This window comes from Pogona vitticeps, chromosome 1, assembly GCF_051106095.1.
Source record: "Pogona vitticeps strain Pit_001003342236 chromosome 1, PviZW2.1, whole genome shotgun sequence".
In the NCBI taxonomy this organism is placed as follows: domain Eukaryota; kingdom Metazoa; phylum Chordata; class Lepidosauria; order Squamata; family Agamidae; genus Pogona; species Pogona vitticeps.
The window spans coordinates 324,809,618-324,836,884 of NC_135783.1; the positions used below are offsets into that span (position 1 = coordinate 324,809,618).

General features: G+C 40.6%; 1 protein-coding gene across 1 annotated transcript; it reads right to left on the reverse strand.

Moving 5' to 3' along the window:
* Positions 1-11: 11 nt before the first annotated feature.
* GTF2A1 (general transcription factor IIA subunit 1) lies at positions 12-26,201 on the reverse strand. The gene is made up of 9 exons (XM_020812639.3): positions 26,033-26,201; positions 23,495-23,596; positions 17,004-17,238; positions 13,508-13,569; positions 12,919-12,994; positions 10,805-10,938; positions 7,536-7,856; positions 6,573-6,662; positions 12-3,989 (listed from the first exon to the last, which is right to left on the reverse strand). The coding sequence occupies exons 1-9, from the start codon at positions 26,060-26,062 to the stop codon at positions 3,882-3,884; spliced, it is 1,158 nt and encodes a 385-aa protein (XP_020668298.1). The 5' UTR covers positions 26,063-26,201; the 3' UTR covers positions 12-3,881.
* Between the last annotated feature and the right edge of the window lie 1,066 nt (positions 26,202-27,267).

Consider the following 27,267-nt stretch of genomic DNA (forward strand, 5'->3'; position numbering starts at 1 on the left):
CAATATAGTAATTGTATATAACTGGGTTTCTTTATTTGCTGTGTTTATCAGCTGCATAATGGTTTTCTAATAAAGTGAACACAACCGGATTACATGTAGAAGTATTTTAATACACAAAATAGTAAATAAAAGTGGCAAGCTTATTTTAAATAACATCTTTAATTAAATTTTTTGCAAAGGCAAAATATTAAACTTAAAATAGGTCTTAGTACATCAAAATACTAAGTTTTCTAATTGTATTCCAAGAATGGCCTTTGAAACACATCGTGTACATCCCAGGAAAAGTATCCTTGATCTTCAATTGTACAGATTGAATTTTACAAACATAATAAATATATTTACCCCCTTACACATAACAGTATATGTACAACAGCAGTTGACAATAGTAGCTCAGAACAGCAACTAAGGATATTTCCCACTCCCCTAAATTGTTTTGGTACCCTAAGCAGACAGGAGGAAGTGAATGTGTGATGTTTTCCACATGTGGCTAGCCTCATACAATTATTCCTCCACTCAAAATTATTTAGCTTTTATTAAAACCCAAATCAAGGAGAACTGAGCAAAACAGCAAGTAGTCTCATCTTAGGCAAGTAAAAGGTTCGATTTATCCATAATCCTGCCCCACTTTGACAATGTAGAAATACCCAAGGGATTCCTAGTGTTCTAAAAATGGAATTTAACTCACTGATCAAACTGTTTCAAAGCAGACTAGCACAATTTGCCACAGTGAACCAAACATTTCTGCTACTTTTTGCCATTTTCTTTAACAATTAGGAAAAAATATATTTTTCAAGCAGAAGAGAAGTGCATTGTGAAAATGCTATTTTTCTCCTGAAACTACAGTTTTAACAAGCAGTATTTTGAAAGGGACGTTACTGCTGTTCTTTGTGGACAGAGCAAAAAACAAAACCCCAAATGGTGTTTACATTATTTTTAAAATAACTCTGGTCATATTAATTGCTACATGTTCTTTGCTTTTGCTGGCAACTGTGTTTCAGTCCCAAATTTCACCCTCTTCAGAAGATAGCTAGAACTATACTTGCATGTGTATCTGTGAAATCATGATCCATTTTTGGGGAGACAACTAATGCCAAAAAAAAAAAAAGTCTCTGACACAAGGAGCAAGGGAGCTGGAAAACTGGATTGCCACTCAATTGCTTGAGGGAGCACCTTACGAATTAAATTTAAATAATCAAATATGAAGTTTTTCATGACAGTATCTGAATACTTAAAACACAATGTTTAATGTAAATTTTTCAAATGATTGCACATCCTAAAAACCAGGAAGATTACACGCAAAATGTTAGGCTACAGCTGCAGCTCCGTAAGAAATCTACCAAAGGAATCCAATGGTCCTACATATCATGTTGATATAAAGTAGGAATATCTGAAGATTACAAAGGCACAAGACTCTCACCTTTGTATAATTATTCCTTTAGATGTTCCATTCACTTTAGAGTCAATTTTCTCCACTAAAAGTTAAAAGGTGCTCCATTGTTATTTGTGCAAATCTAAACATAAGCCCTTCTTGTAAACCGTTAATTGCTTCAGAAGTAGAGATACTGAACTATTTAAGTGGAGACTAATCCCAAATTTGAGAAACAATAAAATCAAGTGTACGTAAAACTAAGGACTAACCATGCGAACTCTTTGCCATCCCAAAAGGAATGATGATTTCAATGGAAACCTAACAAAATCATCTGTTCAATTACATTGTTAAAACCATGATTAAAATTCAAGTACAATAATAAATGTACACACACTATATTCTTACAACAAGTTGCTACAATAAAATGAAATTAAAAACATGCTTTTTGATTTTAAAAAGGAACACTTGATGAAGCAAGTAAGAGCACAAGTTTGGTATGTGACTGGCTTTCAGAAAAACTTCACATGTATTTTCATTAACACCCTCACCAACCAAAGCATTCCTGTATTTGGGTTACAAGCTACCATGCCTGGTTCCATACAGACCTAACCATAAGTCACTTTTAAAGCTGTGGTTTCCTTTAGAATAAATAACAAGGCTAGAGATAAGCAGCTTTCAGTGCCCATTATGTACACAATGCTAAATCATTTGTACAGTATCTGGGTTCCAGTACTGAACAGAAACCTGCAGCCTATTTGGGTTTCACAGTGCAGTATCTATTAGTTGGTGTTAAGCTTATATTAAATTAAACTACAAGGCCAGGATAGACTGTGAATAGGCCACAAGATTCAGAAGAATGCAAGGGAAATTGTTACTTGTTACTGGCTTGATAACTTGATCTCAACATAGTCACAAAGTTGGTATATGAATTAGTGCTATGTTTCTTTCAAATCTAAAATTAACACAATGGGAATAGACAACATACACACATCTTCAAGTCCAAGGCCAAAACTGCAGCCAAAAGAGACTGTATGCTGAGTGAGCAAGCAAAATGCCTACCTAGAAATTGAAACCCCAACAACATTTACGTACAAAAATTCAGATGCATTATGACTGTCACTATACAAAAACCCCCAACAAAGTAGGCCACCTTCAGTAAACACAATGGGTGCAGAAAGCCTAACTGCTCCCTACTGTGTACTATGGATTTCTGATGAGAGAAACAGGTACATGTGATTTCAAATACAATAGAAATAGTTTGGGAGAAGAAAAGAAATAGTGCTGACTAAACTGCACTAACAATTTTGTTCTGTAAAAATATTCAATTTCCTGAAAACAAAGGTGTCAGAAATAGGACAAACAAGTACTATTCTCATAGTCCCTATCAGCCTTTCCTGTCTTCTCTACACTGTGTTTTGGGTGGCGTGCACAACACAGGTTGCTTATTTTGCAATGTTAAACCATTCCAGAAATGAAGGTCTTCCGTAACAGGGTTGTATTTTGGTCTGTCCTATCCTGAAAGAACCTAGATTCCTGAAAGCCTGACTTCCAAAGTCCCCTACCATAATCACAAAGCAAAAGAAATTTACTTTCAGCAGTGATATTTCCCTGTCTATTGAAATTAGTACTACTGAATAATGAGTTGGCGTGGATTTGCTTACCATATTATAATTTGTGTAAAAATTATTAAAAGAAAATTGGATGCTCTGTCAGTGCTGTGGAACCTTTCATGAAATACACATTACCAACAACTTCTGATCTCATCACCAGCAATGTTCTTTCACTTGGTCGAGTAATTATTTATAAACAGCACAAAAACTTTGTTCATTGTTTCTGTATGGACCTTTTTAAAGTACGCTGTAAGACTGAGACATTAGAATCACACAGCTTCCATCTGTTAGCCCCTTTAAAACACAACATCCTTTTAAATGAAAAAAAATCAGACTTATTACATTTAAAATATAAATGAGACATTTGGTTCGGGATCAAAATTTATACAAAAGGCCTAAAATTGTAGATAAAATTATGCATGACCCAGCGCAAGAGATTTAAAAAATATTTTACTTATATAAGATCATTAGAACCTTGGGCAGTCCAGTCCTTCCAATCAGTTAGACCTGTATTCAATTTTAGCAAGATTCTCACAGGGAATGGTTCAGCACAATTTATAAAGAAAGACACACTAAACTTTTTCCATAGTACTATTACCAAAAAAGAAGAGTTCCTTCAAATCAGTGGAAGGGAAGATTAAGCATTACATGCTAGTTACCTTTATCTATAGGTAGAAGTGGTTAATTAAGGTATTAATATAAAACCAGCTTTGAAGCATAGCTAGCTGCACAAATGCCAGCGTTCCCATTTGAAGTAGTGTCAACATTGTCATGCTATTCTTTCGGCCTGGTAGTCTTGTCCTAGTTCCTTTCAGGTGTGCAGATAAATTTCTGATGAAGTGTTTCTAACCAAGTCTCAATCTTTCCTGCTTTTGCTCAGAGTTTGTTTTGTGTATAGGACCTCACCATTCTGCATCTCCAATGGCTTTGGAAAATACATAATCTCTTCCATTAAGATTCATGATTCCATCTTTGAGGTGAAACTTCCACTTATTCTTACTTCTATGAATCTGTGGAAGGTGGGGAGCCAAAGTGAGAAAGAAATATTCTGATACAAAGATCAACATTTATATGCTGTTTGAATAAATAGACAGCTATGCACAAGGAAAAAAAGCCAGATGTGAACTTTTTGTGAATACAATACCATTACAGTGGTGTCCTGCTAGACGATGACTTCGCAAAATGACGAATTTGCATGGTGATGAGTTTTTGCGATTGCTATAGCGCTTCGCAAAACAGTTTCCTATGGGCAATTTTCTCTGGACAATGTTTGGGTCCGTGCTTCGCAGACTGTTTTTTGCAAGACAGCGATTTTAACAGCTGATCGGCGCTTCGCAAAATGGATTCCCTATGGGCGATGTTGGGAAAACAACTATGATTTTTCCCCATTGGAATGCATTAAATGGATTTCAATGCATTCCAATGGGGAATCACATTTCGCAAGACAATGTTTTCACAAGACAGCTATTTCAATGGAATGAATTAACATCATCTTGCGGGGCACCACTGTATAGCATATATATTCTTTGCACCAAAAACAGGGACAAGACATGCCTATTTTATGAATAAGAGACTTCCTTCTGAAAAATATTCAAAGTTCACTTTCAAAGAAGGGAACGATCACCACATAGGACAAATTATTTCCATGGTACTAATGGATGTTACTTTCTTATCTTAAAATACTGTCCAGTCTTTCCATACTCTGTGCCCAAGCTGGTGAACAGTAGCTGTTTACAAAAATAATACATTGGTGCCCCGCATAGCGGATTAACCTTCGCTATACGGATCAAAAAAACCCATTGGAACGCATTAAACATCGATGTTTCCCCATGTTCCGGCGGCCATTTTGGGTGTTCAGGCAGCCATTTTGGGTGGTTCCGGCGGCCATTTTGGGTGTTCTGGCCACCGCCGAACAGCTGTTCCCCCTCACAATGCATTAGCGATTGCAAAATCCGCATCGGTATGCGGATTCATCGTTAAACGGTGCGCTTGTTATGCGAGGCACCACTGTATAGAGGACCATAATTAAAGCAGCACCTATGCAAGTTAGTTTTGTACACCACAAGTTTATAAGCCGCCCAGAGACCTTTGGGTAGAGTGGGCAGTATATAAGGCAAACAAACAAACAAACAAACAAACACATTAGGCACAGAAATGGTCATAATCAACTTGCTGCACCAATGGTTTGCTGGAAATGGAATATATTCCTCTATTTTATATTGTTTTGGTTTTACTGGTCTTAGACCGTAATAAAGTACTACTACTACTATTCTCATTTAGCAGACGGCCTGTTGCAAAGGGAGTTCTTATCTGCAGCTACTGACACAGCCCCATTCTGTATTTTACTAGCCATATATCTGATGTTGTCAGAATGCAGATGATAGCCTCTCCGAGATGCCTCAATACATGGGTAGGTTCAGGCAACAGAATCGAGGGCAAACATCATTTAGGTCTTTAAATTAATAACCAGTACTTTGATCTGAACAGATCAAGTCACATGTTCCCAAAATCTACCTCTAGTCAACAGTTTGGCCACATTATTTTGGACCAAATGAAGTTTCTCACCCTCTTCAAGAAGGTGGCACTACAATAGAGACACTATAGCTACATTTGGAATGTCAAAGATTAAATACAAAAAATACATACTAGCCAAAATAATGTAAAATATGTCAGAAACAGGGTTAATGTATAAAACAGTTTAAAGAAAAGGACATATTTTGTTTTGGAAGTGTTCGTTTCTGACATATCAGGGACCATTTCTCTCTGGTTCTTCCAAAAAGACTATTGCCATCTGCAGCTTTCAACAGTATTTCCAACAGAAGTACTACCTTGCATCCAAGATAGTGTGTATCTGCAGGAAAACTGCTGGAAGAACAAGCTCCCCTCCACACTGTGCCCCCCCTTGCATCCCTCAAATCTGTCCTGCAGGCTTAGGAGACCCTTTGTGAGCAGGTTTTGGAAGACATGTGGAAAGATAAGCATGTATATACAAGAAAGGCTTGACTGACTACAAGTAAGATACATTGGCCCTTGACTTACGAACTTAATCCGTTCCGGAAGTCTGTTCGTAACCCAAAAAGTTTGTAACTCGAATCAGCATTTCACATAGGAATGCACTGAAAACCATTTAATCCATTCTGGCTGTTTTTGGTTCTTAAGTCGAGGGGTGGTTTGCAAGTCGATTCATTAGTTCCTATGGGAACTAATGCGAAGCTGCTTAATCCGTTCCTACCACTAGGGGCAGATTTTTTCCTCCCTCCCCCCCTTTTTTTGGTTCATAACTTGATTCCGCGTTTGCTATGAGATCGGGTTCATAACCCGAAATGTTCACAACTAGGGCCGTTCGTAAGTCGAGGGCCCACTGTATGTTATTAATTACAATGAACTTTTCAAATGATAAAACTTTAATAAAGAATATAAAAACATATTAACTAAAAGCTTCGGCTCTAACTGACAGCAAAATATACTGAAATGCATCTCTTTGCTGGCAATATTATAAACTAGAAAATGTGTGCATTTCCTGTTAAACTGCCCCCCCTTCCAATAATTGGAAGCATGCAAGCTTCCTGGAATTGCATTGATCTAATTATTACCTTGTCATACTGGCACACAACAACATTCTCAGTATCAAATAGCTCCTGTCCTTCTTCATCACTTACATCATCTTCACTATTGAGAGGCTCCTAGAAGAGATTAAAGTTGTGCATAATACCAACGTGACTATTTTATAGACAGACTTAGTCATGCGTATCATTTGAGTAGAAAAAAAAACACATTTCCTTTTTTCGCTGCTTATCTTGACTTTTCCTCTAATAAAAAATGAGATGTGGAATATATAACAAAAGATTTTCTCCGATGCCTTTTCTACTATCCTTTCTGCTCTAGTCAGTAAGCTGCTTCTACATCAGAAAACTTCAGGTTTTCTGTGCAGGTATTTCCCCACTTCTGTATATGGATATGGTATTGCCATTCTGGCTGTATGATAACTGCCTCCTGAAGAAACTCGAGTCATATTAGCATATATAATTAGTTCAAAAGGCCAGCTAAAAGACTTTCTCCTGCATTTCAGCTAATTCAAAATACAGTAGTGCCTCGCATTGTGACGTTAATTCGTTACGCAAAAATCGCTGCAGAACGAAAATGTCACAATGCGAAATAAAAAAGCCCATAGAAATGCATTGAAACGAGATTAATGCGTTCCTATGGGCTTAAAACTCACTGTTCAACGAAGATCCTCCATAGTGCGGCCATTTCTGGTGCCTCTTAAGCAAGGAATATGTCCCAGAAAACAGCGGGCGGCCATTTTGTTTACCCGGAAGCCATTTTGAAACCACCGATCAGCTGTTTTAAAATCGTCGCTTTGTGATGCTCGGTTCCTGAAACAGGGAACCGATCATCGCAAAGGGAAATTCCCCATAGGGAACATCGCAAAGGATGTTCCCTATGGGGAATGCGTTGCAAAGCGATTTCATCGCTAAACGGAGCGCTCGCTAAGCGAGGCACCACTGTACATATGTTAAGTCTACTGTATATAAAGCAGGGACAGAAATATTTACCTCCTCAACCTGGCCATCTTCAGCTCCATCCTTTTCTTTATCTTCCTCTTCATCATCATCATAGTCTTCTTCTTCCTCCTCCTCTTCTTCAGATGATGTGTCACCCGCTCCATCTACTTGCAGCACTAAAGGAGCCTGTGACTGGGCTGGCTGCTGTTGGGCTGGCGGCTGCCCTGTCGCAGAAATTTGTGCTTGTGCTGGTGTAGGTGCTGCCACTGTAGTAGGTATTACCTGGGTTTTGTTTCCTGTAAACAAGATCTGTTGGGGCTGAATAATTACTCCAGTTTGCTGTGAGATCCCTCCAGGAATGGGAGCCAACACCTGCACAAAAATTAAAGCAGTATCAATTTATTAGCCATAATTCCTACTTTTTCCTTTCTGAATTTACATCTACAATGAAGCATGACATGATAATTCTATTTCAGTTTCACGAAGCTGGCAGAAATTATGTTTTTTCTAACAATGTAATTAATGTCTATACCAAGATCAATGAAGAATGTTATTAGCTACTTGGTCCTTATCTAAATACAGCCCAATCTAAGAAACAGCTGGAAAATGGCAATGCAATGTAAGGAGGGTTAAACATTCTTTCCTTCCTTCTTTGTATTCATGTGGTCAGAGCAGTTCAAAAGGAATAGCTACAGTAGATCTATGCAGCTTAGATACAAGTTTGGGGTGGGCAGCCCACATGGTCTTTGGGTCATTTCTGCAAGCTAAAACTGTGCTCACGACTTGGGGTTCAAATCCCAGGTATCCGGCTCAAGGTTGACTCAGCCTTCCATCCTTCCGAGGTCGGTAAAATGAGTACCCAGCTTGTATAATTAAAAATTGTAAACTGCCCGGAGAGTGCTTGTAGCGCTATGGGGCGGTATATAGGCCCAATAAATAAATAAATAAATATAAATAAATTTCTGCTCCTCAGATCTCAGCTGGCCCCTCCTACCAAAGCAACCTTCTCGTTTGATATTTACAGTGGTCTTTACAACAATAAAAAGTACAGTGGTGCCTCGCTTAGCAATTGCTCCGTCGAGTGACGAAATCGCTTAGCGACGGAGTTTAAGCGATTGCAAAAGTAATTGCTTAGAAATGGTCCCTATGGGGAAAATTCGCTAATGAAGCGATCATCGCAAAGCCCCCATTTTCGGCCAGCTGATCGGTGGTTTCAAAATGGCCGCCGGGTAAACAAAATGGCCGCCCGCTGTGTCCTCGCTTTAGAGGCACCAAAAATGGCCGCCCCTATGGAGGATCTTCGCTTTAAGGTTAGTTTTGAAGCCCACAGGAATGCATTAATGGTGTTTTAATGCGTTTCTATGGGCTTTTAAATTCCGCTTAGCGATGAAATCACTTAGCAACTTTTTTTTCTGCACGGATTAACATCGCTAAGTGAGGCACCACTGTATGTTGTATTTAATAGCTTCTTTATACACCCATGCATTCCCCCCTCTACTAATATTTTCAGTATTAGAATAACATTAGAATAAATTAGTAGAAACTCACACATCCTGGCATACAAAAATATTGCACTATTCCCCCCAACTTGCTTCAACAGGCATGAAAAACAAGTAAAGTTTGAATTGAAATCCCTTAATGTAGAAGGCAACCCTCTGATAACCACTATCTCCAATCAGCTGATGAGAACAGGAAGAGAGGAAAGAAAATAAACATCATCTTTCAGCTTTATTACATACCACTTGTAAAACTAACTCTGAAAGTGATAAACAACATCATGCCAAAATAGTTTAAGCCACCCCCACAACCGCTCTGAAAGAACCTATCATTGGTTGCAGAGACAGTTCTTCTCCTAATATATAAAATTCTTCTCCTAATACATAAAATAGACATCTTACAGTTCTAATGCCCATTTCATGAATTGGAAGGGCTAATCTATCTCAGGACACAAAACACCATGGGTGTGCTCTACCTCTGGAGAGAAAAGGTAAGACACTGCCCATGAAACAGGACATACTTCTGAATCAAAACCTTGCTCCTTCTGGCAACTGAGGCAGTGATATGCCTGACCGCTCAGGGCTGGTAGAGGTTAAGCCCACTTCATTGTATTTCTGCCTCAGAAAATGGAAGATAAGGGAAAGAGAAAAGGAGATTGAAGAAAAATTACCAATAATCTCTCTTCTTGTTTAACATTAAGATGGGAAAGGGTAAGAAATACAGTGGTGCCTCACACAACGATGTTAATTGGTTCCAAAAAAATCAACGTTGTGTGAAACATCGTTCTGTGAAACACCATTTCCCATAGGAATGCATTGAAAACCGGTTAATCCGTTCCAATTGGAACAGATTGCCATCGCTGAGTGAAAATCCCCATAGGAAACATCGCTGTGTGAAACAATGTTTCCTTCATTGGAATGTATTTTTTGTTTTCTCCATTGGAAACCATTAGACAGACCATCCAATGGTTTCCAATGGAGAAAATTCAAAAAATCATCATAAATTAACGAAGTGTCAGAACAACACCAAAATCAGTTTGCATAGGTTTCAAGAGGTGGGCTAACCATTGCAATCATTTAAAACAGCTTCCAAACATTGTAAGACACTTTTACAGGAGCGAAAAGGGAGATCGTTGTGTGAAAATCCCCCATAGGAAACATCGCTGTGTGAGGCGGCAAATTTAACAGAAAAAGGCATCGTTGTGTGAATTCATCGTTGTGTGAGGCACCCGTTGTGCGAGGCACCACCACTGTACAGTACAGTTGTGCCCTGCTTTACGATTGCCCTGCATTATGACATTTTTGCGATCGCAAAACAATGGTCTGAATAGGGTTTTTTTGCTTTGCGATGATTGGTTCCCTGCTTCGGGAACCAATTCTTCACAAAACGATGATTTTTGGACAGCTTATCGGTGGTTTCAAAATGGCCGTGGGGTAAATAAAATGGCTCCCCGCTGTTTTCTGGGACGGATTCCTCGCTGCACAGGCACCTAAAATGGCCTCCCTATGGAGGATCTTCGCTGGACGGTGAGTTTCCAGCCCATTGGAACGCATTGAAGGGGTTTCAATGTGTTTCAATGGGCTTTCTATTTTTGCATTACGACGAAATTCGCTGGAACGAATTATCGTAATGCGAGGCACCACTGTAGAGAAAATACGGTTATAAAGAGGAAACAGAGAATCAAGTTGTTGAAACAAAGTGGCTTGCAGAGAGTTCCCAACTGCAATGGGGGTTCCCAGCTTGAGTGTCATTTGCTGCTGAAGCAAGTGGAAGGGGCTTCCTGCAAAACAGGAATATGTGGCCATCATTTAAAATGATCTTACTTGCTGAATGACAGGGGACTGTACTCCGCCAGGCTGCATCTGTGGTATGACCTGTTGCTGTAGGACTACTTGCTGCTGGGGCTGAATAATGTACTGAGCTCCATTGGCAGTTCTAACCACCTGTAGGATTTGGCCTGTAAAGAAACGAGTCAATTTGGGTTTTTAATACATGTGTGCTGTTGTCTAAAGGTCTACCAACTAATGTCCACTTGACGTAAGAAGTAGTTGAGGTTGTTTTAATACAGTGCAAAAATCACACAATTAAACCAAACAAATTTGTGACAAGCAGAACTTCACAGACTAGATGATCCTTAAGGAAAAAAGCAGGCAAAGACACTTTTGGCAATTCTTCCCCACTACTAAAGCTCCCTTAGTCCCCATAATCTCTAGAAGACCGTGGAAACTTATCACCTCCTCTCTAATGCTACTGAGTAAATTTCAGTCAGTTTGGTGTAGCTGCAATCTATAAAAACTACATCTCACTAACTAGATGCTCCATCAGCTTGTTTTGAATGTAGGCTGCTTTGGCTAGGTAGCATGGACAGTGTTTGGATTCTATTGGCGTACTATCCACCCAGCTGCCAACAATCTCTTTCCCAAGGCTATCCAGGACAATTTTAGGGTACTGGATTAACCAAGGCTCATTGCTCTGGGGGACCCAACCTGACTCTGCAACAGTGTCCTATGACTTAGTTACATCATGCCTTGAGTACTACAATGCACTGTACTTGGAACTTCCCTTGATGAGGGTTCAGGATCTTCAATTGGTGCAATACATGGCAACGGCATAGTGCTGTGGCACTAACGGAATCAGTATATTAAACTGAAATAAATAAATACAGTGGGGTCTTGACTTGAGAACTTAATCCGTATTGGAAGGTGGTTCTCAAGTCAAAGAGTTCTCAGGTCAAATCTGCATTTCCCATAGGAATGCATTGAAAACCATTTGATCCGTATCTGCTCTTTTCCGTCCATAGAAACTAATGGGAAGCTGCTATTCCGCCTTCGACCACTAGAGGGGGATATTTTGTTTCTTTTTTCCTTAGGTCAAGAAAGGTTCAGGGAAAGCAGGGAAAATACAGTCCAGGCAGTACCAGGCAGTCCGAAGACTGTCTCCCAATCCACTCTCTAAACGCTGGGAGGAGTGAGGAAGCAGACAGGCACCCTTTTCACTGGCCAACAGTTAACTGAAAGTTCACATTTTGCACTTTCCCTGCCTCCCACGTGGGTTTTTTTCAGTTCTTAACTCAAATCTAAGTACTTAAGTCAAGTCAATATTTTCCTATGAGAGCGGTTCTTAAGTCAAAATGTTCTTAACTCGAGCCGTTCTTAAGTCAAGACCCCACTGTAACAGGGCTCATAACTAGTACACAATACTGTAAGTATATGACTCTGATACTCAAAGATCTGCACTGGTTGCCAATTGCTTTTTGGTCTTAACCTATATACAGTAGCCTTGAACTAATAACTAATACAAATTTAATTTGTTTATATATACTGATAGTTTGTTTCCTGGCTCAACCCAGAACATTGTTCCCATCTGTCTCAGAAAGGACCAAGCCAGATCATACCCCCACCACCTGAGATTCTGGATCTGCTAATGAGACCCTTTTGGAAAAACTGCCTTGTGCATAGTGGCTGTTTCTTCTTCTTCTTTTACACATAAGGAGGGCAAACACTTGCTTCCACCTGGCAATGAATCACCACTGCAATTCTTGGGCACATCTTTGAGAATCCCACAAGGGACTTGTTGATTGCCAGCTAGAAGTGAGTGAATTTTACACCATTTGTCTCCCCCCACACATAAAAAAGCAAAAGGATTTCAGACAATGGATCCTTTTTCTGTAATATTCCCAGAACTATGGAATGCCTTCCATAAAAACATCTATTTGGCTTTGGCTTCTTCTATCACCAGAGCTTACCAGCTACATTATATCTTTAGAAGTTGGACTTTTTGGAAGATTTTCATATTAGATTTTACTTATACATGAACTGATAAATATTCAATAATTTTGTTTTAAATTTTAGTCATTTATGTTTTGACATATTTTATGTGTTCCATTTTTCAACACCAAGGAAATGTAAATGGAAAGTGACAAAAAATCCCAAACTACCTGAATTTGTGAGAATCTGCTGCACAGGAGTAACACCAGCAGGCAAAGCCAAGGTAGCTGCAGTAGCGGCAGCACTCTGAAAAATTAAGGGATGTTTTAACATGAAAATCCTATGACATGTCACACTGACAGTGAAACAGAACACACAGAACATGGCAGTCCAATATTTATATCTACCAGAGTGCTGATAATGTGATCATAGCACACAGCTGGTCATAGTACTAAACATTTTATGAAAACAAATTTGAGAAATTTCATTTCCTGCCATCCCCGCATTTACTAGAAAAAAGCAGATTTAATACAAAGCATGAAGTACCAATTAATTAGCAAATGTTCTTCTGTACAAAACAGGAGAATTATTTACACTGCCAATGCCGTAGGCTCCACATTTTGTCAGACCTAAGGTGTCAATGCTAAAAACTTTCACTGGGAAAATAACGTATGTTTGTTTCACAAAATAAAGTTGGGCCAAACAAAATAAGTTAACAATTTTCTTTTATACAAAACAAAAAAGCTTACTCAAACAATCTTTATGAATCAGATCTTTATGTGTGGACTCCAAGACATTATAAATCAAATAACGTCTTACCATGCCTGATGTATTCATGTGCATCAGCTTAGAATCTGGCACTATAACTTGCTGTTGGGGTGCTATAACACAAAAGCAAAAATAATCAGTGCTGGAAATTAACGTGCCTCTACTATGCTTCTTGTTCGAAACAGGCCCTTTAATCTATGTTTGTGAACATTAATCAAGTAAAATAAACTCCAAATAAACCTAAAATCTTGGAAGACTGCATGACAGTTATCTTACTTATATTACAACAAACTATTATTTACTTCTGTGTTTAATAGAATTAGGATTGTAGTTTACATTTTAAACCTTTATTTTATATGGAAAGTAACATATCCACCATGATATGCTAAACCTTTTAAGCACAAGACCTAAGAACAAAACAGGTGAAAGAAGAACAATGGTTAAGTGGGGTACCTGAGCCCACATTAGGCATGGATACTACTGTTAGGACAATTTACATGAAAGGCTTTTGCATCAAAGCCCCAAACTATCTGTTCAATGAAGTATAGATGTTACACCTCCTTTATTCCATTTGCTACACAGGCTGTTTTGCTACATCTTCCTGACCTAACCTGCCTGTTTTGAACAAGATTCTTATTTTGATCTACCACAGGTTGTGTTTCTCCATTTAAGGACTACCAGGAAGTGGCCCTCTGAGAAATTTTTCAGTTCTTTTGAGCAATATTACCCACCATAAACTGCAATGGGGAGGCAGCAGAGGAGGCACATGTAGATGCTTGGGTTTTCCACTGTAGAATTAATAGCAGTTTTCAGGAGAGGATTTGGAAATTTGGATCCTTCTTGACATTTCTACTGCTGTTATCCGGAAACCAATTCAATGTGGCTAAATAATATTTGGCCCTAAGAATACATTTTCTCCTGACAGATGTGTAGTTTATGAACTCCAGATGTTTGGCCAATAATGCTGCATGTCTATTCTGGCAATTATAACAGAAGGTCTTACAATTTAAAATAACATGTCAGAAGGTATAAAGTCTCTTAAACATCACCCCATCCCATATTCCTGCTACCTTCTGCCTACATGAAGACACAGGGTGGCTAACTGGAGATACTCCAGTACATTGAACTTGCAGGAATTAGCTATCTGAAAGACCACCTCTCCCTTTATTAGCCTGTTCAGGTTTTTAAATCATGAAGAAGCAGACTTTCTCTCAGTCCCACTATGCTCAATGATGTGTTTGGTGAAGACACAACTGATGGCCTTCTGTGCCGTTGCTTCCAAGCTGTGGAATTTTCTCCAGGCTACGCAACTCCCTAACCATTGCTGTTCTTCCACAAGCAGGCAGACCTTTCTCTTCAAGCAGATTGTTTCTTATTAACTCTGTGCCTAAGAGGGAGTTATTAAAAACAAATCTGTGTTTCATTTATTTATTGCTTTTTTAAAATGCATTTTTGAACAGTTTTAACCTTCTTTTATTCACCAGAGCTACCTGGATGACTCAGTAGTTTAGGCATCTGGCTGTGGAGACAGAGGTCGGGAGTTTGATTTCCCAGTTTTCTGGCATCTGAGAAAAACCAGCATGTGTGGCCCTGGGCAAGCTGCACAGTCCCAGGGCTGTCCCAGAGGAAGGAAATGGTAAACCACAAGAAGAGAATGGCAAATCACTTCTGTGTATTATTTACCTAGAAAGAATTGCCATAAGTTGGAATGCCTTGACAGCATACTGCTATTATGATTACATTTATGATGGTTATGATTATTTTATCCACCAGTTTTTGGCTTGATTATCTGTTCTAATTCTTTTTTTAATATTGTAGTTTTATTGGTTTTTAACACCAAATATTTTTGGTTTTAATTCTGTAAGTTGCTTTGAGTCCTCTTAAAAAGAAAGGCAGGGTATAAATAATTCAATTAAATAAGCAGTAAATATTATGGACTCAAGAAAAAAACTAAAGGGAACATTAAGAGCTACAAATTAAAAATGCTATTCATTAAAGCTACAAAAAATAGCAATAAGAGGAATCCACAAAACAAATGAACCTCTTTCTACTTTGTTATTCAGCTTTTTCCAAGCATGTACTTTCATTAGAATGACTTTTATCAAAGGGATGTAACATTTGTTTCCACTTTGTATGAGACTATGCTTAGACTGCTCAATTCTAGAGAAAGCTAGAATTTGTTCACCTCTCAGACTTCAGAATCATAACTATCTTGTTTAACTAAATTTTGGAGTCTAGGATTGCCCATCCCCTATTATACAACTAATCTGCTGGCTATAATTAGGAAACTGATACAGTTAAAAAAACAGCCACATAATTGCTGAAAGGGTTGAGTGATTTAAATTGCACAAAAATACTTAAGAGTAGACAAAAACATAGAAAATAAATTATGTGATAGCTGAAGACTAACAGCATTCCTAGAACGTTTATAGCATGTCTTTCCTTAAAATAATACTTCTGCGGTTCAAGTCCAAATTTTTGATAGCAGTATGGATATAAGTCAGATGCATGGGATGACACTGGTAAGCTTTAAACAGCTACTATCTGGACACATTCATACTTTGAATTAATAAGATCCAACAATGTTCACCTTCTGTTATATTTTTTTGAAGATGTCTTCCTTCATTGCTTTATATAACTGTTTTTTTAAATACTTACATATTTAATGAACAACGAAGCGTGCCCAAGACCTAAACAAAAGTGCACACATACCACAGGCATCATCTAACCAATGTGTACACTATGAGTATCATTTATTTCTGTGATACTCCATTGTTTATGGAAGGTGGACAACAAGCAGTACCCCTGCACTTTTCATCCCCCTCAAATTAATTTTTTTTAAAGCTAAATTTGACTTAGAAACTGCCCTAGTACTCCCCAAAGGTATGTGCCCCTCCCCCCAGTTCTGACATGTTTGCAACCCTGGCTATTCACACCTCCCTCCAAAAAAAGTATGATTTTTTGTGCCATGGAGTGTAGCAGAGCCCTCATTTTTCTAAGAAAGAAAGCTAGGGGATGGAGTAAAAAAAGTAGCCCTCCAAGCTCCAGCAATGGGCACATACAGTCCCTGGAGCTCTCAAGACCAAACACCCCTGAGTTAATAGTTTAAGAAAATTACAAAAGTTGTCTTTAAAGTAATTATTAATGAGAAATAGTAATTACTAAAACATTGCTTTCCTCTAACATTTGCTTCCTCATATGTAATTTTTCATTGTGCCACATATGGACAGTACTTTGCTGCTACAGTTATTTGTTGGTATGTAAACAACTGACACTTTCAAGATTGGATAACATCCCTTGTGAGAAACAAGCTAAGCAAAAGAAATGGAAACAGGGGAAAAAAGGAACTGTGCACTGGGTCTTATCTGTCAGGATCACTCTTCCCTCTAATTCTCCACAGTATTGTGCGGTCGCTCTGCCCCCTGTGGGCAGGATTCTGGTCAGAACTGGATTGGCTACGTGCACATGATGAAGCACTGTGTGCCTGCTTGCCTTAGAGGAAGCACTGCTGCTGCCATACAAATCCCGAAAGGAAAGTGGTCTTTACCTTGCTGTGTTGCAGGTATAAGAACTTGTTGCGGCTGGGACGGCTGAACTGTTGGCTGTGGCTGTGGATGATGGTGATGGTGGGTATGCTGTTGCTGCTGTTGTTGTTGCTGCTGCTGCTGTTGCTGCTGCTGTTGTTGTTGCTGCTGCTGCTGTTGTATTTGCAATAAAAGCTGCTGTTCTTCTGAGTGAAATCCATCTACAGCCTTGGATTGTAGCAGCTTGTTTTCCCACAGCTATATTTATTTTAAAAGATCTTTCTGAGCATATTTTTTAAAAAAACTGATATATAGTAGCATTCATTCTGCATTACATTACTAACCCACATCAGACCAAGCAGCATTAATTAATTTCCAATAAAAAGAAATTCTTAGGAAAACAATAATTTACCTTCTATCAATTTGGTTTGCATTTGACTCTTACTCCACCCTACTTACAGTGATAGAAGCCTTATGAAATCATCCAGAAATCATGTTTACTTGGTGCCGATAGAGTGGCCAAATCTGAAGAAAGGAGATTCCTCTATCTATGAGTGATTTAGGACACTGGAAAATCAGTGTCTTGACTCATGTGGAACTATCTGAATTTATCTAAAGTATCCTATTTGTAACTAAAAGCTATTAAACCTGAGCATACAACCATAATATTTTTCTAACTCCAGAACCTTCAACTCTAGATCCCTACATCTGGAGTCAGATAATTATAATTAGATATGTTCTTAATGTGTACATTCCAAAACCTGCATCCCAACACTGTCATCAACAATTAGGTTTTCCTCAAATATATAATTTCCAAGTTCTGTCTTACCATTTCCAAAACAAATCTTTCCATGCCTTATTTGGCATACACTAGTTTTACCCAAAAGCCATCCATCTCTGGTTACTTAACAGAATTAGCACAGTGGCACTGTGAGAGTTTTGCTTACTAACAGATGTGATTTTGTCACTCCTAAGAAAATAGGATACTGATTCCTATGCCAGTCACATCAGTATCCTACTGAGCTTCTGCTAAGCAGGAAGTCCCACCAGCACTATAATGTAGGATCGCACCACATGTGCAAATGTTGCTGCTGCTCAAGTATAAGGTGATTTTCTTCATGGAGATCACTGCTTGTGCAATGAATGCAATCCCACATTATTATACTGACAGGAATGTTCATTTAGTGGATGTTCAACAAAATACTCTACGAAGACCATCGTTTTGAGTGTGATGATGACCTATTCCCCACTTCAACAGTGTTATGAATCTGCGTTTTCCTTGCAACACATCTAGAGAAGTTCTTTTTGTTGCTGTACTATTATGTATGCATAAGTGAGAGTTCATAGATATATGCATATGAATAAGGGATGCACAGAAAGCATTTTGAGAATGAAAGTATGTTCCAGAAGATCCAAGAACAATCTCTCTCACATTCAATGTTTGCAAAAGCAGTAACAAAAAATACATTACTGACTAATATGTTCATTCTCTACAATGGAAAGAGGACCTCTTTCATATGTGTTATACTTTCCATTTGCTCTGATACATAGGATATTTTCAAGCTAATCATGTGGGCCCTAGGCGCCCTCTAGAGGGAGAGGAAAACCCCAGAACTTCCAGGCTCATATCCAAGTTGCAGCATCATATACATCAGCAGAAAGAAAATATATAAAATTTAACATACAAGAGTGATAGCAGAGGAAAAGAATTTCAAAACACTGAAACCAGGCAGCTACTTAAGCAATCAAAGCCAGGAAATACAGTGGTGCCTCGCATAGCGATCGCTCTGTATAGCGATGAAATTGCTTTGCGATGGACTTTTTGCCATCGCAAGAGCGATCGCTTTGCGGTGCCCCTATGGGGAAAATTCACTTTGCGATGATCGCAGGAAAGCGATCATAGCAAAGCGACCCTTTTTGCACAGCTGATCGGCGGGGCTTTGCAATCGCCCCGCCGATCAGCTGTGCTTCATCTCTCTCTCTCTCTCCACCCCTCGCAGCTCCATCCTCAGCAGGGAGACTGAGGCGCCGCCACCGCCACCCTGGCCGAGAAAGACGTGGAGAGAGAGAGACGAAGCACAGCTGATTGGCGGTTCCAAAATGGCTGCCCGCTGTTTTGCCTCGCTTTAGAGGCACCCAAAATGGCGGATTTTCGCTTAAGGTGAGTTTTAAAGCCCTTAGGAATACATTAAACGCGTTTTAATGTGTTCCCATGGGTTTTTAAAATCGCTTAGCAATTAAATCACTTAGCGACGTTTTTCCTGGAACGGATTAACGTCGCTAAGTGAGGCACCACTGTATCTGTCCTGTCTTGTATATGCCTGCTAAGGAGTACCTGCCTAATCATCCAGCAGCTCTTTTATTAATCATGATGGGTTAAGAAGAATGTTCTTTTTTCATTGTACAAAGAAAATAAGCATGTCATAGTAAATTCTGTTACTTTTTTCCCTACAGTGGAAGAGGACCTCCTTAGCATGGGACATCACAAAGAACCAACTAGTTGGGGGAGGGGGGGCAGGTATCTTGCAGTCAGAGAACCCCATCCCAATCTATTGTTGCACCAGTTGATTTAATGCTCTTGGACTGAAAAAGGCTTCCACAGATACAAAGACTTTAGAGTCTCATGAAGGGGAACTCTCCATGGCCTGGGCCTGCAAATGTCTAAATAAACAGCCCAGATTCCAAATGCTGAAGGAGACAAAGACAGATTTCCTGGATACCCCTGTCTTTTTGACACAGATCCTTAGAGCTCTACATACATACAAGGTGTGCTGTTCCTAGCTCATGGAGACCGGACAAGATGGTAAAACTCATGGAATGGAACACATGTTCTGAATGAAAGACAGATCTACTCTCAGTGCTATGGAGTTTTTTAATTAAACTGAGTTATGTCTACTCTCTTTCCTCGAAAATAAGACCTAGTATGATTTTTCAGGATTCTCGAATATAAGCCCTACAGCAAAAATAAGCTTGTTGAGTGAAACCCCGCCCTCCACCATGGTGCAGCAACCAGATGACATAGCTGTAAAATAAAACATTCCCTGAAAATAAGCCCTAATGCATTTTTGGAGCATTGTCCCTAGAAGGGACAAACGGTGCTAAGGGACAAACGGTGCTGCCATCTGTCTTTTCACATTGTTGGGAAACAGACAGTGGTCTCCTCTTCCTAAAGGAACACTACTATTGCAGGTAAAGACGTCCTGTGTCAATTTCAAAAAGAGCATATGTGAAAGCCTCACTAGGATTCTGCAGAGACCCTTGTGATAAATTCTCTTAGTGAAGCCAGAATGTTAATTTTTATTTTATTTTATTGGATTTCTACCCCGCCCATCTAGACTGAAGGTCTACTCTGGGCAGGATTACAAATTTAAAAACAGTTAGACCAATAAACATGCACTATAAATCCAAGATGGTAAGGAGTGAATTTAAGATACAGCCGGAGGGAAAGCCTGCCCAAATAGCCAAGTCTTGAGTTTGCTTCTGAAGACACCCAGAGAGGGAGTCAGGCGGATCTCCATGGGCAAGTTGTTCCAGAGGCTAGTTGCCACCGCTGAGAAGGCCCAGTTCCTCGTTCTTTCCTTCTGGACCTCCCTCAGTGTTAGGCCCCTCAGCCGCCCGGCCTGGCTGGGACAAGTGACTCTGGCAGAACTGGGGGGGGGGGAGAGGAACTCTGCCAGATATAAATTTCTTAGAGCAATCCTTGCTAGGTAGCATCTCACACTCAAGAGCAGTGTATGTCACTGGAATCATCCAGGGGAGTATAAGATATGATTCTGTGACTTAACAGGCTGAGTATACTGGTAGTGTTATGTATGTTTGGGAAACATGCCCTTCTTTGCCAGTAGGAAACAGCCTAAATTGCCATTTCCTTGTCCCTCCCTGACAACTTCTGTATACCTTTGCAGTCATGTTTTTGATAGGAAGCAACAACACTTTCCTCTAAACACAAACAAATGTTCCCAAGCTAGTTGGACCACACACAGTTCTACCCAGTTGGCACTGTGAATGGTCCCCAAGTTCTCAGATTAGCACCTGCAATGAGCTGAATTTTGTATGTTGTTCGGAGGGCCTTGCTCTGAGTCAGTACCAGTGTAAGCCAGTACTACAGTTAGTCCTGATGTGAAACCCAGAATGACAGATTTTGTTGATACTCAATCGCCTTCTGATGAGGCAAAAGCTAGGTATGTGACTTTTGTTTATTTTAGTTTGCAACTCTTAAGAATTCACTCTAAGTGGGAAATCTTTCCCCGAGGAACCCAATCTATGGTTGCTATCACAAGCCCATGAAAGGCTGTAAGTGACATCAGGTCTACTTCATAAGTCTGAAGTACTTCACAAATCATCTTGGGCAATTTTCCCACCCTGTCCTAAGGTAACAAAACAATGCCCTGCTGTGTAAGGGTGATAACCCCTAGGCAGTGGTTCTTGTTGAAGTTGATCAAAGACCCATTGTTCTACAATACATTCCATTATTTAGAGACTCCAGGTATGGAAATATGTGAAGCCTCCATATTCTGAGATGCACAACAAGTGAAGCTAGAACACCTTTATGAACACCATGGGGAGAATGAGAGTCTGGACCTGAGAGCTTTGTTTTAGAAATGACTCTCCGATAAGCAAACTTTTAATACCTTCTTTAAAGAGAATGAACTGAAATATGTAGGCATGCTTTCAAGAGATCCAAGGAAGCTAAGAAGCTCCTCATTGTTGAGCTTCCATAATCACCATGAACATCTCTATTTGAAATCTGCATCTCCTCCCAAGCAGCTAATTCTCTTCAAGTCCTTTATCACCCTCCAGTCCCTTTGGGAGCAATGACAGTTACCAAGTAGCATTCTGAGTGCCTTTGCTGTAAGTATCCCTATGGCACCAACATCTAATAGGTGCTGAACAGCTTGAAAAAGGAATACTTCCTATGTCGCCTGTCTGATGGAGAGAGGCAGGGACTATCCTCTTTATGCTTATATAGCACCATTATATCAAGGACAGTGTAGTGTAGGGTACAACCAAAGGAAGACTTTTTTGTTTAGAGATACAGAAAGCAGTGGAAAAAAAAGGATAATTATGTCCTATTAGAGTGGAAGGAAAAACCAGACTGGAAGTTTGTGGGTTGTCTTTTTCTTCTATGGGACATCTATGGTCCACATGATTAGCTTGAAAAACACAGAGTATCAGAGCAAGTAGGATGGAAAAGTATGCTAACAATGTTCTCTTTCACTATAGAATAGTCATGCTACAGATATTTGCTTCAAAGGTACTACTATAAATTTGTATCCTGTTCAGATTAACAGGTATATAAGTTGCAGAAGGGGCTACAAGCTATTTGGAAAGGTGCAGAATGCACAACCCACTCCCTCCAAATAGTCACAACCCATTCCACAAATTTCATTCCATAAGTAGTAATCTGAAGAGAATACCGGTCACCATTATTTATTTGTTTGTTTATTTGATTACAATAGTGTTAACTCAAAGAAAAGTACTATTACTTTGAAAAATCAAATTACTACACATGCGTTTATTTAAAAACCAGAGCTATACAGTGGTACCTCGACTTATGAACATCTCCACTTGCGAACGTTTCGAGTTATGAACAGCTCCGTTTGCAAAATGTTGCTTCGACTTGCAAGTGGAGCCTCGACTTACAAACGAAAAAAAACCCTTTCCTGCCCTTTTTTGACTTAAATTCATCGTAGGTCAAAAGAAGAAAGAAAAAATCTCCCCCTAGTGATAGAGTATGGATAAACCGGCTTTGCATTAGTTCCTATGGGAACTAATGCCTCTACCTACGAACAGCACCTCAACATATGAACGAAAAACAGCCTGAACGGATTAAATGGATTTCAATGCATTCCTATAGGAAATCTTGCCTCGACTTACGAATGCCATTCCAATACGGATTAAGTTTGTAAATCAAGGTACCACTGTACTTATAACTCCAGAAAGCTTATATAACATGGTGATTAACCTTCAGAATCTGTGTCACCTCACCTCACCCTATAACCTACAAGATATAGCTTTAGATAAATGACACCAGCTGAAAATGCAGGAAGAATTACATTACAGGGATAGTCTAAGGAAGCTTCTCCCAAATAAGGACCCCCTAGATGTGCTATGACTATAGCTTCCATTATCCTAAGCCTTGAATTCAGGTTTTGAAAAGCGATACGAACTAATTTAGGCATACTGACCAAAGTTCTTGGGTGTCATACACCTGCACAACGGGAATGACAGCAGCAGCAACAGCTTGCCTCTGATTAAATATTTCCTTTAGCAACTTTAGGGTGCACAAACCTCATTTGCAATGTGCCAGATTTGTATGCATCCAGAAATCATAAAAGGAAGTCTTTAATCAATGGCAATGTGCCACCAGTTACATTCCTACTGCATAGGTGGAGCTGCACAACAGAATTTCAGCCACTGTATGAATATTAACAGCAACATATACCCCTTATAAAAGTGAAGCTATTATGTGTTGTCACAAATGACACGTTCTGGATAATTTACAATGACTTACTGTTTTGAGTTCCACAAGAACTTGCTCATCCACACTTGCATCCAGAAAGACTTCTCGGACATCATTAATCACATCTTCAATCACAGACCTATATAGTTTAGGCTTTAAAAAAATTACAAGAGAGAATCACTTGGTTTTTTTTTTTTTAATCTATGCCAGCAACACTTCAAATACATTAAAGAAGTAATTTTAACTGAAGCCAGGCTGGCTCACTGAACTACTGTTTCCACATGCATGAACATCTGTATTTCCTTCTTAAAGGTTTATTTTAAACTACTATAAACAACTTCTGGATAGCTCAGTGGTTTAGGCATATGGCTGCACAGACAGAAGTTGGATTTCTCACTGTGCCTCCTTGACAGGGGCTGGACTTGATGATCCATAGGATCCCTTCCAGTCCTGCTATTCTAAGATGATAATGGTCATTAAACCATGTTGTTTAGTCGTTAGGTCTTTGTGATCCTGTGGACCAGAGCATGCCAGGCCCTTCTGTCTTCCACTGCCTCCAAGGCTCTTTATGTTTTTAGTGTGAAATTATTTGGAAATTCTGCAGTTCTGCACCATACCAAGTAACTATTATTTATAACTATGGTGTATTCCAAACTACTTTGCACGACTGGAAGTGCTCTTTAGCATGAAAGTAACTTTGATACACAACTAAAATCAAAGTATTCTGTTCTAATTCAGTCCAGTTCAACTGATATCACTGGGACTCAACTAATAAACTACTTAAATTTAAGCAACAAAATTCAGAGCAGGATAGTAACATTGATCCCAACACTATCTGAGTACATTCAGTCACTCCAACTTACAAATCAGAGGATGAAAATGCTTAAACTCAGATATTTCAGTTCAGAGTTATCAATGACTTGACAAATGAAAAAAAATTATTCCACTGCACTCCCTGTCACAAAAAGTAATTAAGAAAATAGGAAATACAATCACATTTTGTTTCCTATTATGTATCTACGTAGGCTCATGTAGATAAAAAGTATTATTCATTTGCTATGCATAGCTGCTCTTGTAGCAAGCCCCATTAAGTTCAGCCAGAGTGCCATGAAACATACAACAGCAGCTAACGACACAGCCGTTTCCAACAGAGGAAGGATAAGTGGCATCTTGTTTTGCCTCCTATGTAAAAATACATGCCTCCTCCACAAGGGCAAGAAGCACGAATAACAAACAAGGGAGGACCCGCCGCTTTTTGCCATTCTGCAGCCCCAGGACCTCGCCTTTAAAAGCTGCAACTTGCCGCTCTCGGCTGCGGAGTGACAAAAGCGAGCGCCTTTCCGCCTTGTGCCCGTGCAGCGCAGGCACCTCCCAGCCTGCTTTCCGCAGCTCTCTCCCTATTTAAAGGCTGATGTGGTGTTTAAATGGAGAGGCGGTGACGTGGGGTTGGAAAGCACCTTCCCATCCTGGCAGAGTCTATATTAGAGAGCGGCAATGGCTCTATATAAACAGGGCAGCCACAGGGAGGAGGAACACAAGGAGAAGGGAAGAGAGAAAAAGCAGGGGGAAGCCATGATGGATCTCAGAGCACAAAATGAGAGCCTCCAAATCGGCAACGGAGCCGCTTGGACTCCCGGTTCGTTAGCACCGGTTTATTTTTTTTTTCTTTATTTTTATTTTGGAAGGGGGTGGCGTCGGCTCTTTTTCCGTTTCGATGGTATTTTTTATTGCTTTCAAATACGGAATGGGAAGATCGTTAATGAGCTGGGCCGGGGAGGGGCAGAATTGGTTTTCTTTTTTTCCCCCCCGTGTAACTGCTTATTGCAAACCGATGTGAAACAAGAGACCAACAAAGGTTGTCTACGGTAGTGGTCGATGGGGAAAGCAGAGAAAAGGAGGCGAGACCGGGGGGGGGGGAGAGAAAGAAAAGAGGCAATTAATAACAATAAAATATTTTTGAAGAAAGTGGCTTTTGCCCAATTATATCTATCTTCGAGAGAAGGGGTTAAGAGAGGAGGAGGGGGGAAAGGGGCACATTTTTTTCTGCCGGGCTGAGTCCTAAGTGCTTTTCAACCATCCGTCACCGAAACCCCAACCTGTTAAGTTCAAGGAAAAGCTGGCTCCAACCAACATTTTAACCTTTTCAGAAAGGGGAAATTGGCATCTACGGACACACACACACCCCTTCCTCCCCAGAGCGGGAAAACCAGTCCCCGCCACCCGAGTCCCCAGCGCAAGGAGAGAGGGAGAGAGACGAGGAAGGCGGCGGCTCCGGAGGTTACGCGGGAACCTGGGTTCCCCTCCACAGACCACCCCGCGGCAGCTTCCCCGAAGCAGCCCGTCAAGGGACGGCTTCTGGCTCGCTCGCCCCCTCCCCTCTCCCGCCGCTTCCCCACACAAGGACGGGCGGAGACTGCCGGGGGAAAGGGTGGCCGCTTCGCTCCGGCTCGTCCCGCCGGGATTGCCCCTCTTTCCCCCAACACCGTCCTCACCTCCATCCCAAGCCGAGAGACCCTCCCCTTCTTCGCCGCCCGCCTCCCCCCACACACACTGGAAAGACTCCCTTGCGCGACAATCCCTTGTCCTTACCACGGGGTTTGTATTAGCCGAGCTCGCCATGTCCCGCGCCACCCCCGGGCAGGACACACATATATATATACACACACACAAGAGTCCCAACGGCAGCGGCGGCTGAGGCAAAGCGAGCAGGCGGGCGGGCGGCGGCTGAGGCACCCCCCGGTACCCCCTCCCCTCAGACACGAACAAGCTGAGGTAAACTCCTTATTTCTTCCCTCCTCCTCCGCCTGCCCCCCCGTCTCGTCTCAGGGGTCCCCCCCTGAGCCCCTTCAGAACTTGCCCGCCGCTGCCGGGGGAGAGCGCGTACGAAGCGCCTCTTCCCCACCACCCCCTTTTTCCCCCACTGCCCGGCCTCACACGGCGGCCCTTGGGCTGCAGCCGCCAGCCGCCTGCTCCGCTTGCTTCGCCCTTTATATAGCTAGTGCCGAGGAGCTGCGCGAGCGGCTAGAGAAAGGGGGAGGCCGAGGAAGGGAGGGGAAGGAAACACCGCGCGAGTGAGCGAGATTTTTTTAGCTCCACTTCTTCCCCTAACTTCCGTCTTCCGGTCTCTAGGACCGCCCACACACACACAACTAATCCGGGGGACGTTTTTAGATTTTGGGTTTCTTGGACTACAACTCCCAGAATTCCTTCGGCCGACGAGCGGCCTAGGGAATTCTGGGAGCTGTAGTCCCAAACCCCGAAATCGGCACACCTTTAAAAGAGGTGCGAGAGTCTTAATAGTGCTTTTAATAAACGCTGAGCCGCCTGTTCAATATATATACAGTATAGGAATCTGAGGGTTGGGTGCTTGGTCATAGAGTAACGAAGAGATAGAACGGCGCCACCGGGAGCTTGCTGCCAACGGCATCATTGAAAAGAGATGCAAATATTTTTCCTAACTCTATGGCTACTGCCAACGACACAGATAGAAAAAAAGAACTAGAAAAAAAGACACGTTGCCCCTCGACTTAATTTCCGGTTTTGATGTGGGCGGCTTCTTCCGCGGGCGGGAAAAGAATATTAAAATTGGGGAATTTCCTATGCTCGACCTTTATATAAGATTCTGCTTTTTTTCTGTATAAGTGGCTGGTTATGTTCAAATAAGAATTGGAATCCAAAGGCAAAGCGAAGGCAAACCACTAAAAACCCCGCTATCTACCGGTCTTCGTCGTATGAACACTGCTTATTTTAGGAATTAAAATGTTCCTGAAGTCTCATGGTGCCTCTGGTTTCTAATAGCTTGCTGGTTCTGCACCGAAATAAAA

Bases quoted from the DNA above. Each gene is read 5' to 3' on its own strand.
- GTF2A1 (XM_020812639.3), bottom strand. From the start codon at position 26,062: ATGGCGAGCTCGGCTAATACAAACCCCGTG. The intron at 7,857-10,804 runs GTAAGATCATTT...ATTTTTGTGCAG, and splicing joins AGTCCCCTGTCATTCAGCAA to GTGTTGGCTCCCATTCCTGG. The intron at 3,990-6,572 runs GTAATAATTAGA...CACCTTCCACAG, and splicing joins TTGTGTGCCAGTATGACAAG to ATTCATAGAAGTAAGAATAA.